General features: G+C 40.2%; 1 protein-coding gene across 1 annotated transcript in view; it reads right to left on the bottom strand.

The window, feature by feature from the left end:
* Nucleotides 1-3,684: 3,684 nt before the first annotated feature.
* The window catches only part of LOC122557974 (splicing regulatory glutamine/lysine-rich protein 1-like), a 42,933-nt gene continuing 32,467 nt past the window's right edge, over nt 3,685-14,150 (bottom strand). Inside the window, exons 8-9 of the mRNA XM_043706282.1 lie at nt 7,848-8,025; nt 3,685-6,294 (exon numbers count right to left, since the gene is read on the bottom strand). Coding sequence (XP_043562217.1) covers nt 6,013-6,294; nt 7,848-8,025 — 460 coding nt within the window. The 3' untranslated portion in view covers nt 3,685-6,012. The remainder of the gene's footprint in view (nt 6,295-7,847; nt 8,026-14,150) is intronic.

Genomic DNA, 14,150 nt, shown 5'->3' with positions numbered 1-14,150 from the left:
CTCATGCCCTCATAATTACCTTTATTTAACTGTAACACCATTACATCCAATTTTGCCTTCTCTCTTTCAAACTGCAGACTGAACTCTACCATATTATGATCGCTGCTTCCTAAGTGTTCCCTTACTTAAAGATCTTTTATAAAGTCTGGTTTATTACATAGCACGATGTCCAGAATAGCCTGCTCCCTTGTGGGCTCCATGACAAGCTGTTCCAAAAAGCCTAAGTTATCCTTCCTTTTTGTTGCATTCCTAGTCTGCCTCAATCTTAAATCCACCTGCATACGTTATGCTCCTGCTTATCTTTCCATTTAACTCCATACTCCCTGTCGCTTTCACTTTCCCTCCCCCCAACTCAGAAGTTTAAAGTCCTACTGACCACCCTAATTATCCTCTTTGCTAGAACATTGGTACCAGATCGGTTCAGGTGGAGACCGTCCCAACCGTACAGATCCCCGGGTTCCAAAACTGATGCCAATGCCCCATGAAGTGGAATCCCTCTTTCCCACACCAATCCCTTAGCCATGTGTTTACTTCCCTAATTTTCTTATCCCTATGCCAATTGGCACATGGCTCGGGCAGTCATTCGGAGATTATGACCCTTGAGGACCTGTACTTCAATTTCCTTTCTAGTGCTTGATAATCCCCAAACAGGTCCTCCGCCCTAGCTTTGCCTATGTTGTTAGTCCCAAAGTGGACCACAACAACTGGATCCTCCCCCTCCCGCTCCAATATCCTTTCAAGCCAGTCGGTATGTCCCGCACGCCGGCACCGGGCAGACAACACACAATCCGGATACTATCTGTCCCCCTAATTATAGAATCCCCTATAACTACTTGTCTTTTTGCTCCCCCCTCTTGAATGGCTTTCTGGTCAGTTGGCTCATCCTGTCCAGAGCCCTTTTCCTCATCCGTACAGGGAGCAAGAATCTCATACCTGTTGGCTGAGGCTCCTCCACTCCTGAACTCAGGTTCCCCCTACCTGCCTCACTTAGTCACACTCTGATGTCCCTGATGTGGTGAAACGGTTAAAAATTATGTCCCAATACATGTGTGAATCTAACCGGAATGGAGGTGTTGCTTAGTCCCGTGTGAATCTTATTACACACCTCCCCGTGTGAATCTTCTTATCTGTATGTAACCAGAATGGAATGTGTTTTTTAGCCTTGCTCTGCTGTTCACATGAATGTTTATATCTGGAAAAGAGTATATCAGCTGGAAAAGTCTCCAGTTCGGTGAGTCTGCTCCGGGGTTACGTTTAACCGCCGAGCGTGGGTTGTTGGCAATTGCTCTACGAGAACTGACGGCTCCCAGTTCCGGTAACATGTAGAGTGAGTATAAGCCAGACCCGTTGTAAGTATGAGACCTGGTTGTGGCGACGCTGCGGGGAATAAAAAGCTGAAGCATATTCTAGCAGACTCGCCTCTTGGTCGTTTGTTCGGTGTCAGACTACTCTCCTACGAACTTGACCTTGAGAATTTTTTAAAACACCTGATCACTAGCTGAATGTGAATTACTTAATCTCCCAGGTGTGACTGCCTCCTGAAACAAAGCGTCCAGGTAACTCTCCCCCTCCCGGATGTGCCGCAGTGTTTGAAGCTCAGATTCCAGATCATCAACTCTGAGCCAGAGTTCTTCCAGCAACCAACACTTGCTGCAGATGTGGTCACTGCCATTCACAATGGGATCAACCAGCTCCCACATCATACAGCTACAGCACACCACCTACCCAGCCATCTCTGCTTAGTTAATTACTTTATTACTTTGTATAAATTTCAGTTAAAATACTGATACCTCTCTGCTATAGTCTTTTTCTAAAAAATAATTGATAAACCATAAAAAGTAAACTTTTAACCAGTCCCCGTCACTTCCTCCGCTGCTCCCGCTCCTTCTGTGAAAGAAGCTAATGTTAGGTGATGCATTATGGTAGGGGGCTAACAAGGCAAGGGAGTATTCTTTGAGTGCCAGAACTGAGGAAGTAGAGAGGATCGGGGGACTTTGGTGTGCACATCCATATATCCTTGAAGGTAGGACAGGCCAGGCAGATAAGGTGGTTAAGAAGGCATATCAGATATGACCATAATGAATAGGAACAGAAGTAGACCATCTGGCCCCTTGAGCCTGCTCCACCATTAATACAATCACGGCTGATCTGACATTTTTCATATCACTTTTGTGTGTTTTCCCCAAAACCCTGGATTCCTCTCCTGATCAAGAATCTCTCATCCTTAAATATACACAAGGATTCGGGGCCCATTTCTTGCGCTTCATAATTCTGAGACTATGCCCTCTGGTCCTTGAGGGGAAACATCCTATCACAGCATTTACTCCAACAAGTCCCTTAAGAATCCTATGTGGTTCAATGAGATCAATTCTCATTCTTCTAAACTCCAGTGAGTACAGTTCCAGCCTGGTTAGTCTTTATTCAGAAGACAATCCCTCCATATGGAGATCATCCTAGTGAACCTTCTCTGAACTACCTCCAATGAAATAATACTTTTCCTTAAATAAGAGGACTGAACGTTCTCATAGTAATCCAGATGCAGTCTCATCAGTACAACTGTAGTAGAACCTCCCTACTTTTATAATGCAACTCTCAAAATTAGGGCCAACATTCCCATAAGCCTTGATTACCTTGTGCACCTGTGTGCCAGCTTTCTGTTTTTCATTCACAAGTACCTCCAAATGCCTTCATGAAGCAGCTTTTCTGCTGTTTCTCTCTATTTAAACAATATTCTGTTCTTTTGCTCTCTTAACCTATTAATAGCTCTCCGTAAACTGTTTATATCTGACACAATCTGTCTTTTCACCTATTTTTGTACCATCTGTAAACTTGGCTACACTACATTCACTTCCTTCCTCAAAGTCACAATTCCTCTTTATTAGTTTTAGTTAATTATTAGTTAAAGCATTGAAATCAAAATCAGAGCTAATAATGGAGCTGATTATATTGTTAATTAGGCTCAGCTTGCATACTTTGTGCAATTTTCATTATCACAATACATTAAGGATGAGACTGTACTAGAGAGGGTGCAGAAGAGATTCATCAGGATGTTGCCTGATCTGGAGAGAACTGCTTTCCTTAGAACTGAGAAAGCAGAGGCGGGGGGGGGGGGGGTATTGATTTAAGTGTACAGAGCTCTGAAGGGCATAGACAGGAGAAACCTTTCCCTTTTGCAGAGGGGTCAATAACTGGGGGTGAAAGCACAGAGCAGGAAATTTAAAAGGAATTAGAGGAAAACATCTTTCACCCAAAGGTTCGTGGACATCTGGAACCAACTACCTCAAAAGGGTGGTAGAGGCAGGAATGCTCAGGACATTTATGATGTATTGAGATGAGCACTGGAAGCATCATAGCAGACAAGGCTACAGGTCAAGTGCTGAAAAATGTGATTAGAATTGATAGATGTTTGATGACTGGCATACACACAACAGGCTGAAGGTCCTCTTCCCATGCTGTAAAAACTATGTATCCTCTGCATTATTCAGAGATGACTAAACAGCCATCAGACTTATCAAAAATTAATAATTCAATAAATAAACCATTAGCCAACATTACTTTGTTTCTTTTTGGCCACAGTTCCCATCTTGCTTGAAAGATATTTCCATAATTCATTAAGAGGATTCCAAAGAAATTTAGTTAAGCCATGCTCTATGAGATAAAACAATAACTTATCAACCAGTTGTCTTATTAATTGTTTAACTATATTTATTAATTATATAACAATTAAAAAGAAACAGATGTACTAAATAAATCATATCAGCAATCTGCGACTATTTGTAAAATGGATATCACACAACTACCTTTAGTGCCACAAAGATGATTTCGGTCACATTTTCTGAGAATACACTGTAATTAGCAACTAAGCAATTTGCATGTTTTGTACTATGGTTTTTCTTGTACTATAAACTTTTAATAGAAAATTGCACTTCACAGTTTAACACAACATACAAATAGCATCTTTGCAGACTTTCAGAGCCTTTCACATGCTAAATATTCCAAAATATAAGCAAATACCTCACCCTCTTCACACAAGTATCTTTCAAAATGTAAGCAATACATAATAAATGAAGCTTATTTAACAAACATGAACTATTAGCAAAAGAAAACAGACATTATTCACTTTTGTGTGTTCATTAGATCAACCAAGAAATAACATATCCTGTGGCATTCTGTAGAAGTGAGGAAAATTTTATTTGGACTATGAATAGCAGTGTGTAAAGTTTATCATGGTACAGTACTTCGATGCTATTATAGGTCTTAAATTTCAGAAAGGAGTTGAAATCCACCATTCTCTTTAGAAGGAAATCAGTAATGTATGGAAAAGGCATCAAAAGATTCGTACAAAGTCAAATTAATCTATCAATACTTTAGAATAACTTATTACTTAAACTAGACAAATTATGGCTTCTAAACAGAATTTTTGATGCATATTATAGTATACTGGGCCAATGTAATGTAGCTGTATCTTTCTTTCCTATTATACCAAAACAGGAAATTGCCATTGAAAATAACAGATTTAAAGAAACAGAGATAATAGCACTATTTTCAAAAAATGTTGAATGAACTATACTGCATATAAATATTCTTCACTATGTTACAGCACTTCAGCCTAAAAATGCAAATGGTAAAGATAACATTTTCTTGTTATACACCATACTGGTTTCTTAAATACAAGGAACTATGCTTCCTTTGCTAATTCAATTTTTGTCCCTCTTCTTAATATGGTTCAGTATGGTTTAACTAAAAGTCACCCAGCACTTTGACTCACGTAGCCTCTAGACATGTTGAAGCCAATCTTCATGGATAAGCAATACAGTCAAATGTTATTCTTATCATTTAAAATTTGTATGTGCTCAATCACTTGCAAGGATCACCGATAGCATTTATAACCAGAAATGCTGGCTGCTTGATCCCTTTCCTGTTCCAAATTGTGGAACCTTTCATATCTTAACTGCCATTTCATACAACACAAGGTAACACAGGCAGATCATTGACTATGGAATCTTCTCGAATGTTACAGTATGGTATCATTGGAAATGATGAATCCAATTATTAAAGTAATTATAGGAAATCTAGTCAGAGAACAGTGAGCCACTTCATCATGTGTCGTTTTCTTGGTATCTTTGTTCACAAACTCAGAGCTTGTCAGTGAGAGTCCAGTATGTAATAGCTGCTAGACAGAATAATAATGAATAATGGCCATAGTTTGAAACTCTCAGGACAAAAACAATTTGTAGCAACAGTAGGATTTGATTCCCATGTTCCATAAACCTGACAATAAATTAGCAGTTTTAAATCTTAATCAAAGTGAATAAACCAGTTTTACAAAATAATTAGAAAACCACCTGGATAAATTGAATACTGACACTATAATTTCAGTGAAAGTACTGGTACCACTGCAATGCCGTTACTTATCAAATCATAAGTCTCTCCTTATCACTGATGCTCATAGAGAGCTTGATTTTATTCAACTGCCAAAGCTATAAAGTACAAATAGAAAAAATCCACAAAGATTGGAATCATTGGTTTTATTTTTCACATGAAACAAATCAATAATTCCAATCTATAATGAAATCTTGTTCTATATGTGTATTTTTCTATTTCTCAACTCTCAGTATCAATACATTTACAAATGGTTAAGTCTACAACTGCAAGGAGAGGATAAAACGTCCATATGAAGATGGTATATGACACTGTTCCCTCCCCTTATCAACATTAGCAAAATAATGTCCGGACATCTTATGGACTTAACATTCTGTGAAGGCAAATGTGTGTATTGTGAGAGTTTAAGGGAAGTAGTACATTTATTTACAAATCCTTTATGACAAAGGCACTACTTTGTCATTTTCAGTCTGAGTGACATTACTTATCCACCCATTCTATGCTCACTGGTTCATGCAAACTCAAGTGAAGCTTTTCATTACAGATTCTCATTTTAAAATGTTGAAGCATCATCCAGTTCTGAGATCCATCAAAGATAATGTCACACAGATGTGTAATCAGGTCAAGCTGCTAAGGACATTCCACCTCAGCTGAAGAAGCAGACTTGTTTTGCAAATCATTTAAGTCTGAAGTGTCTTGTTTTTCTCCATTTTCCTCGTCAGCACTAACTACAGGTATATTCTCAGACTTCTCAGACTTGACTTCTTCTTCTTCTGTGTTTTGGTGAATTATGTTGTGGTCACCATTTTCTTTAACATTGACCAATACTTCACTACTAGTTTCAGTATTTTCTTTGCTGTCTTTGCTTGCATCATTAATATGCCCTTCTTCATTATTGCATTCTCCTTCCACCTGAAAAATATTAAACATCCATTAAGACGCCTCACAAATATCATGACTGATAGTAATAATCTAAATATAGTATAACAAGGTTAGTTATAGGCCTTACTATTTCTTTTCAAGTCCAAAACATTCAACATGGGACTAACTGGAGATCTTTCTGAATCCACATAGAATAGTCAATGAAGTGATTGTATTTTTTCCTCAGCAGTTCCAAACATAAGGCAGTAATGGCTAATATTTTGGAGCTAGTAACTGAAGTAAACATTGCTTAGCTCTAAACTAAAATCTCACTGAAGAAGTGACCACTTAAATAATGAGTCAAGAATATATGTAAGCTCACATAAAATTGCAGTCTAGATTATAGTGATACTGGAAAAGCACAGCAGGTCAGGCAGCATTCGAGGAGCAGGAAGAATCGACGTTTTGGGCAAAAGCCCTTCATCATAAAATTGCAGGTAGACTTTAAACTCTACAGGGAGAAAGTGAGGACTGCAGATCAGAGCTTAAAAACATGTTGCTGGAAAAGCGCAGCAGGTCAGGCAGCATCCATTCCTGAAGAAGGACTTATGCCCGAAATGTCGATTCTCCTGTTCCTTTGATGCTGCCCGACCTGCTGCGCTTTTCCAGCAACACATTTTTAAGCTTTAAACTCTACACACCTATTTTTGAGATCTACTGCCTTGCAGGAATGCAGTTAGTCATACCCTGGTCTATGATTCGTGATACCAATTTAAATAAAAATGTCTTTTTATTTTTGATAATATTGGTAACTTCTATGCGCTACCCATTACTCGATCTGTGGTCAAGAACAATGGTAGATGGACTGCCCTCAAGTGTCTACCAAAGATACTCTATGCCAGCTACTAAAGGAACATGATAGTGTCTCATAGATGTCAATCTTTCAGTATTCAGCAGAATTATCTGGTTAGTTTGTTATTCACAATCAAGTTATTAAAAGCAGTTGCTCAATACAGGAAGTTTAATAATAAAGCCAGCTATTTCTGTCAAATTGAATTGGATTTTAAAAACAGCCATAGACCAGAGTGTGACAAAATAAAATCGATAACATCACAATCATGGTTACTTTGCTTGCTGCTACTTTTAAGTATCAGGTGTATTCAAATGCTTCACATTATTAGAATTATACTTATGTTATATGCTATACAAATTTTAAAAATTATAATTAAGGAGGTTGTGGTAACATCACTGGATTAATAATCCAGAGACCCAAGTTGCCCCAGGCTGTAGAGTGTACACACAGCTGCCACTGTGTATCAATGAAGAAGGGAATGAATATTTGCCCTGAAAGGTGACAAACTTCTTCACTGTTGTTGTAGTTGCACTCATCCAGACAAGTGGAGGGCATTCTGTCACACTCCTGACTCTTGTCTTATCGATGATCAACAGGGTTTGGGGACTCAGGAGGTGAGTTACTTGCAAAAGCATCTGACCTACTCTTGTAGCACAGTATTTACGGGGGATAAACAAAAAAAAAGCAGAAATTGCTAGAGAAGTAACTGTGATACAGCTTTAAATTCTTCAATTCTTTTATTAAATACCACCTTGATATCAGTTTTATCCAGCTTGATTTTGCCATCTTTCTCCTTATCTTTCTTCTTCTTGGAGGTAGAATGATCTCGCTTATTCTTATCCTGGCTCTGACTACTTGAATTTTCTCTGTTCTCAACTCTGTCTTTGCTGTGTCCTCGGTCCTTGTCTTTTCTTTTCTCTTTCTTATTTCTGATAAAAAATAACAAACATTTTTAATCACAACCTCTACTGCAAATGCACTGTAAAAAAAGTGGACTGTTAATATATAATTTACAACAACTGCATGAATGATCAACTGAGCAGGTTTACTGAAATTTGTAGGACAAGAGGGGCAAGAATAAAGGGATAAAATGGTAAGAGAAATAAGCAAAACAATAAAAGACAGAAAGGAAGAAAATCATCCCAAAGCAATGTACAATCAATTTAACACTTTTGAGGGGTCACTGTTGCAATGTAGGATATACCAGTTTGTACATAATAAGGTTGCACAAAACAAAACGTGATAAATGGTCAGGTTGTATCTTTTATTGATGTCAGCTAAAGGAGAAATATTGGTTTGTGTATAACGAAGAGAACCCAATGACTTTTTTTTAAAAAGAATGTGATGTTGCAACATTGTTCTGTAGGAACTTGTTATGCTCAATGCGATTGCCTCTCATTCTTGTAAAGTTTAGGGAATATCTACATATTTCATCCAAACACTTTTCATTGGACAAACTCCTTTAAGCAGGAATCAGACTAAGTTTGGGAGAAGATTTGTAGCTCGGGTGTTCGTTGTTGTGGTTCTGTTCTCCGAGCTGGGAATTTGTATTGCAGACGTTTCGTCCCCTGTCTAGGTGACATCCTCAGTGCTTGGGAGCCTCCTCATGACAAGCAACATGAGTTCGAATGGGACAACACTACTATTATAGGAAAAGCCAAACAGAAAACAGCCAGGGAATTCCTAGAGGCATAGCACTCATCCACAGATTCAATCAATAAGCACATCGACCTGGACCCAATATACCGGCCACTGCAGCAGACAGCTGGAACTGACAACCAGAAGCGGCAGATACAAACCACTATAAATGCCGGAGGAAACATCACAGAAGCGCTTCACAGGAGGCTCCCAAGCACTGAGAATGTTACCTAGACAGGGAACGAAACGTCTGCAACACAAATTCCCAGCGCGGCGAGCAGAACCACAACAAGGAATCAAGACTAGTCAATGTATGTAGCGCTGGGTCTAAGGTAAGTATAGACTGCACACTGTAAAACTAAACTTGTACTCCAGGATCTGACCTCATTGCCCTGTATAAGTTCAGTAGGACTTCACTCCTAGGGTCAGTCATAGAGAATGGAAGCAGATCCTTGAGCCCAACACATCCATGCCAAACAGTTCTCCTAAACTGAATTAGTCCCATTTAACCTGCATTTTGCCCATATACCTCTAAACCTATCCATATGCTGTCTATATGCCTTTTAAATGTTGTTACTGTACACACCTCTACCACTTTCGCTAGCAGCTTGTCCCATATCTGCACCACCGTGAATTAGTTGCCCCTCAGGTCCCTTTTAAATTTTTGCCCTCTGGTTTTGAACCCCTTCACCCTAGGGAAAAGACATTGGCTTTTATCTTATCTACGTCCCTTGTGACTTTATAAACCTCTATAAAGGTCACCCCTCTGCCTCTTATGCTCTCCGGGAATAAGTCCCAGCCTATCCATTCTCTCCTTATAACTCAGTTCCTCCAGATGTAGTGATATCTTTGTTAGTCTTTTTTTCCCACCCTTTCCAGTTTAATATTTCCTACAGCAGGGTGACCAGAACTGTGTGCAGTACTCCAAATGAGGCCTTATCAAAATCTTGTACAACCATGACTTAACATCCCATTATCTAACTGTGATGCCACTTTCAAGGAACAGTGTACCTGCACCTCTAGGCCTCTCTGTTTGATAACACTCCCCAGGGTCCTACCATTAACTGTGCAAGCCCTGCCCTGGTTTGTCTTATCAAAATGCACTACCTCACATTTATCTAAATTAAACTCCTGTCATTGGACCAGTGTATCAAGATCGCATTGTACTCTTTGAAAACCTTCTTCACTGTCCACTAGCCTACCAACTTTGGTGTCATCTGCAAACTTATTATCCATGACTCTATATTCTCATCAAAATCATTCATATAAATGACAAACAACAGTTTGGTAGGGCAAACTAGAGCAGGACTTACACAGCTGATGGTTCGCACTAGGGAGTCTTATTGAACAGAGGAACCATGGGGAGCAGTCTGAACAACAGCCCTCTACCACCACCTGTCTCCTACCGTGAAGCCAATTCTGTATGTAACTGGCTAACTCTCTCTGAATCCCATGTTGAAGGTCTTGCAAATCTTGCAAGTAGATTTCCCACACACAAAGCCATGCTGGCTATCCTTGCCTTTCCAAATGTATGCAGATCTTGTCTCTCAGAATCTTCTCAAAGTTATATCCACTACTGACATCAGGCTCACTGGTCTATAGTTCCCTGGCTTTTCCTTGCAGCCTTTCTTAAAGAATGGCAAAACTTTAGTCACCCTTCAGTCTTGCCACACCTCACCAGTGTCTGTTGATGATACTAAAATCTAATATTAATATATAAATACTAGGGGCTTTACAATTTCTTCCCTAGCTTCCCACAATGTCCTAGCAAACACTTGATCAGGTCCTGGTGATTTATCTAATATTGTGTGTTTTAAGACACCCAGCACCTCCTCTTCTGTAATGTGGACTCTTTCCAACACATGGCTATTTATTTCCCTAGCTTCCATGACTTTCTCCACAGTAAATATTGACAGGAAATATTTGTTTAGGATCTAACCCATGTCCTGTGGTTTCATACATAGATGGCTCTGTTCATTTTTAATGGATCCTACTCTCTCCACAGTTACTCTTTTGCCTTAATATACTCCTAGAATCCCTTTGGATTCTCCTTAACCTTATCTGACAAAGCTAACTTTATGCCCTCCTGATTTCTCCCTTATTTCCTACAACTCTATATTCCTCAGGGGATTCACTTGATCCCAGGTGTCTTTACTGAACATATGCCTCCTTTTTCTTGACCAGAGCCTCAATATCTCTAGCCATCCAGTGGTTGCTCTAGCTTTTCCCTTCACACTAACAGGAGCATGCAGCCCTTGAACTCTCATCTTGCTTTTGAAAGCCTCCCACTTGCAACATGTGTCATTATCAATGAATCAACTCCAATCAACTTTCCTGTCCATTACAATCAAAACAGACCTTGACCTAATTAAGAAATTTAACTTGTGGACCAGGCCTATCTTTTTCCAAAACTATTTTAAAACTAACCGAATTATGGTCACTTGTCGCAAAATACTCTCGCACTAACACCTCTGTCCCAAGAAGAGGTTGAGTTTTTCCTCTTCTCTACTTAAGGCCATCACTACATATTGATCAAGACGTTTTCTTTAACACACTTAACAATATCTGCACATCCGAGCCCTTAACACGATGGCAGTCCCAATCTATGTCCAAAAACTCAAAATCCCCTACTATTACAACCTATTATTCGTACGGTTTGGAGATGCCGGCGTTGGACTGGGGTGTACAAAGTTACAAATCACACAACACCAGGTTATAGTCCAACAGGTTTAATTGGAAGCACTAGCTTTCGAAGCGCTGCCCCTTCATCAGGTGGTAGTGGAGTACACAATTGTAAGATAGAGAATTAATAGCAAAAGTTTACAGTGTGAAGTAACTGAAATTATACGTTGACAATTACCTGGATTGTTTGTTAAGTCTCTCATCTGTTAGCATGACCATGATGCTTTTACTTCTTTCATGTGTAAATCACAAAACTTATTTTACAAGTTACATTCTCAAGGTAACTGTAACAATTGATATGAGTGCAGATAAGATGTTGAGATGTTGAAGGTGCTAGCCCCGTGTTCCCTGTCTGTGCCATAATGTTTAGATTGATTCTAATCTAAAAAGTGAATTAACGGAGTCTTACATGGATTCATGCAGTTTTTGAGCAAAGTACAATGGAACTCTGCAAGTACAAATTCACCCCACAAATGCATACGTGTATGTGGGTTTTTGTGTGTGTGGATGTCTGGGGTGGGGGGTTTGTGAGTGTCTGTGAGAGTGAGTGTATAAATATGTGTGTGTGTGTGTGTGGTTGTAAAGTGGTCTAAGTCCGTGAGAGGGTGCATGTGAGAGTGTGGGAGTGTATGTCTGTAGGAGTGTCTATCTAGTATGCTACAGGCAAGGATGCCCTGAGGCATGGTACATTGGTGAAACCTAGCAGAGGCTACGGCAATGGATAAATGGGCACCGCACAATAATCAACAGATAGAAGTGTTCCCTCCCAGTCGGAGAACACTTCAGTGGTCCAGGACATTCGACCTAGGACCTTCGGGTGACCATCCTCCGAGGCGGACTTCGGGACAGGCAGCAGCGAAAAGTAGCCGAGCAGAGGCTGATAGCTAAGCTCCGTACCCATAGGGAGGGCCTCAATGGGGACCTTGGGTTCATGTCACATTACAGGTGACCACCATTGCACTATACACACACTCCTACATGCGCGCGCGCGCACACACACACACATTCACACACACTCCTAGAGACACACACACCCCCACATGCACCCTCTCACAGACTTATCTTTACACTCACACACATATACACTCTCTCTCACAGGTACTCACAACCAGGTACTCCCAACCCCCACCCCAGGCGCGCACACACCCCTACAGATACTCTCACTCCCACACTCACATGCACTCTCTCACGGACTTAGACCACTTTACTTACACACACACACACATATATATATATGACACTCACAAACATCCACCCAGACACACACACACACAAAAACCCACACGCACACACAGATATGCATTTGTGGGGTGAATTTGTACTTGCAGAGTTCCACTGTACTTTGCTCAAAACTGCATGAATCCATTTAAGACTCCGTTAACTCACTTTTTAGATTAGAATCAGTCTAAACATTATGGCACAGACAGGGAATACAGGGGGCTAACACCTTCAACATCTCAACATCTTATCTGGCTGACACCAATTGTTACAGTTAACCTGAGAATGTAACTTGTAAAAAGGTTTTGTGATTTACACATGAAAGAAGTAAAAGCATCATGGTCATTCTAACAGATGAGAGACTTAACAAACAATCAAGGTAATTTTCAACATATAATTTCAGTTACATCACACTATAAACTTTTGCTATAAATTCTGTGTCTTACAATTGTGTCCTCCACAACCACCTGAAGGAGCGGCGCTCCGAAACCTGTTGGACTATAACCTGGTGTTGTGTGATTTGTAACTTTATTATTCTTACAGCTATCTGATATTAACCTACATATTTACTCCTCAGTTTCCCACTGACTACTGGTGTGTGCAGATGCGCGCGTGTGTTTGTGTGTGTTGAAACCTTCAGTAAAATCCCATCACCCTATTTTCTCAGCTCCACTGGGTGATCCCCTAGGAATAATCAGTGTTCCGCTGTGATATTTTCCAAATCAAAACCACCACTCCCCTCCTTTCTTGCCTCCCCTTCTCTGGCCTATAGCCTCTGTACCCTGAAACCTTGAGTTGATAGTCCTGCCCCTTGCTCAGTCACAATTTTATAATTCAGCCATGTTTCCTGCATCCCAATTCTGTCAATAAAGTGCAACAAGACCACTTGCCTTCCTAATTGCTTGTTGTGCCTACATGTTAATCTTGTGATTTGTACAATTGAGGTTTCATCGAATATCAATATTTCCCAGTTTTTCAATGAAAGATGATCCGCTTTTCTATTTTTTTTAGATTAGATTAGATTAGATTACTTACAGTGTGGAAACAGGCCCTTCGGCCCAACAAGTCCACACCGACCCGCCGAAGCACAACCCACCCATACCCCTACCTTTACCCCTTTAACCTAACACTACGGGCAATTTAGCATGGCCAATTCACCTGACCCGCACATCTTTGGACTGTGGGAGGAAACCGGAGCACCCGGAGGAAACCCACGCAGACACGGGGAGAATGTGCAAACTCCACACAGTCAGTCGCCTGAGTCGGGAATTGAACCCGGGTCTACAGGCGCTGTGAGGCAGCAGTGCTAACCACTGGGCCACCGTGCCGCCCTTCCACTTGTCCTTCCACTTTAGAGAGATTCATTTTATGAAGATAAAACAGTTTAGGCCTTTACTGTCCGTGTTTAGAAGAATGAGAGAAGGTCTAATTGAGGCATATAAATGCAAAAGGGGATTGATGAAGTAGACACAGAAAGGATGTTTCATGTGGGGCAATCTAGAATGAAAGATCATAG

The sequence above is a fragment of the Chiloscyllium plagiosum genome, chromosome 2 (assembly GCF_004010195.1).
Source record: "Chiloscyllium plagiosum isolate BGI_BamShark_2017 chromosome 2, ASM401019v2, whole genome shotgun sequence".
In the NCBI taxonomy this organism is placed as follows: Eukaryota; Metazoa; Chordata; class Chondrichthyes; order Orectolobiformes; family Hemiscylliidae; genus Chiloscyllium; species Chiloscyllium plagiosum.
This window is presented reverse-complemented; position numbering and strand designations above follow the sequence as displayed.